At 40.5% G+C, this 1,815-nt stretch overlaps 1 protein-coding gene across 1 annotated transcript; it reads right to left on the bottom strand.

Annotated features, from left to right (window-relative positions):
• Positions 1-592: 592 nt before the first annotated feature.
• Positions 593-1,423, bottom strand: LOC131616982 (uncharacterized). Its single transcript, XM_058888388.1, has 2 exons — positions 1,110-1,423; positions 593-1,001 (listed from the first exon to the last, which is right to left on the bottom strand). Exons 1-2 carry the CDS (start codon positions 1,421-1,423, stop codon positions 593-595), a joined length of 723 nt encoding a protein of 240 aa, XP_058744371.1.
• Between the last annotated feature and the right edge of the window lie 392 nt (positions 1,424-1,815).

Below are 1,815 nucleotides of genomic sequence, written 5' to 3'. Positions count from 1 at the left end.
CTCGGGCACATGCTCCTCTTGGACCAGAACTCGTAGTCTTTGTGCGGCCTCTCTTGGCTTGATTCATCTTTTTTATTACAATAGTGGAGATCGGTGCTGATGATTGTGATAGAAGCTTCCAAATTCTAGGGTTTCCATTAGAGATCCCTGATTCTGAGAGAGGTTTCCAAGTTTGAACACAACTAATGGGGGGGGGGGGTTGTGAAATTTTTGAAATAAAAGGCTCAGATTTCGCGTATCCGCGACGTGCACACTTGCTACCACGCCGCGCCAAACCTTATGTTTGGGGTTCGCAACGCGCCAGTATGCTCCGCGGTGTGGTGATAGAATTTTTTTGAAAAACTTTGTTTCACCCCCACCCATTTGTGCTGGTTCAGACTTCTTCTCATACCATTTGACACTTGCTGATTATATATGAAAATTAAATAAACAAAAGGAAACTTACTTCGTTGGGTTGCCTCCCAACAAGCGCTTTGTTTAACGTCGTTTGAGCTCGACGGTCAATTTCTCACGTGCTCAAAAGTGAGAGTGTACATACTTCTCTGTCAAATTCTCCCCTAAGATAAATCTTTAGCCTTTCTCCATTTACGGTCTAACTTTCGTTAGTCTTGCTATCCTCAATGACAATAGCATCATATGGTTTGACTTCTTTTACCATGAAAGGTCCTGACCATTTAGACTTTAACTTTCTAAGGAAAAGTCTTAACCTGGAGATGAATAGCAGCACAAGGTATCCCACCTTAAAATATGTCTTTTTAATTTTCTTGTCATGGTACCTCTTCATATTTTCCTTGTACAATTTATTGGACTCATATGCTAGGTACCGAAACTCTTCAAGCTCATGGATTTGATTCCTCCTTTTCTTATAAGCCAAACTATCATCCCTATTGAAAAATCTCAAGGGCCATAGTTCCCTGTGTTCCACCTCCACTGGTAGGTGGCATGCCTTACCATAAACCATCTGAAAAGGAAAGGAACCAGTTGGTGCTTTGTATGCTGTTCTATATGCCCATATAGCATCATCGATCCTTACCGATCAGTCTTTACGAGATTTTGATACAGTTTTCTCTAGAATATTCTTGATTGCTCTGTTCGAAATCTATGCTTGCCCGTTGGTTTGGGGGTGATAAGGTGGTGCAATCTTATGGTTGATACCATACTTATCCAGAACTTTTGCTACTTGCTCGTTAACAAAATGGGATCCGCCATCGCTTATTCTCACTCTAGGCATGCCAAAACGTGTAAAGATGTTTCGGTTTAAAAATTTCAACACTATTTTGGTTCCCGCCTTTGGTGTGGCGATGGCTTCTACCCACTTGGAAACATAATCCACTGCAACTAGAATATATTCATTAGCAAATGACGGAAGAAACGGTCCCATAAAATCGATACCCCAACAATCAAAAACTTCAACCTCAATCATGGTTTGAAGTGGCATCTCATCCCGTTTACTTATCCCACCAACTCTTTGACATTTATCACAATTATTTCTTTGGTGATGGGCGTCTTCGAAAACTGTTGGCCATAAAAACCCAGATTGGAGGAATTTTGTTGTCGTTCTCCATCCGTTAAAATGCCCACTGTCATACCCCAATTTTTGACCCTAAGATCACGCATCATTTGCATACCAATCATCAATCAAGAAGTTTTAACCTAGATCTCTACTTGCAATGTTGTGCTCAATTCATCTGCAAAGGAATCATCGAGCACCCATGTTTTAGTTTGTATATATTCCTTTACTAACCAAAATACCAAAAATATTGCCTTGTGCTCTTGTATGTTTGTGTTTTGTAGGTACCAAGTCAAAATACCCAT

Source organism: Vicia villosa, linkage group LG7 (genome assembly GCF_029867415.1).
Source record: "Vicia villosa cultivar HV-30 ecotype Madison, WI linkage group LG7, Vvil1.0, whole genome shotgun sequence".
NCBI classification, from domain to species: Eukaryota; Viridiplantae; Streptophyta; class Magnoliopsida; order Fabales; family Fabaceae; genus Vicia; species Vicia villosa.
The sequence above is the reverse complement of the archived record's forward strand: the minus strand, read 5'-3'. Positions and strand labels throughout refer to the sequence as shown.

Coding starts and splice junctions, on each gene's coding strand:
- LOC131616982 (XM_058888388.1), bottom strand. CDS start 1,423: ATGATTGAGGTTGAAGTTTTTGATTGTTGGGGTATCGATTTTATGGGA. Junction 1,002..1,109: donor TATCACCCCCAAACCAACGG/GCAAGCATAGAT, acceptor ATGGGCATATAG/AACAGCATACAAAGCACCAA.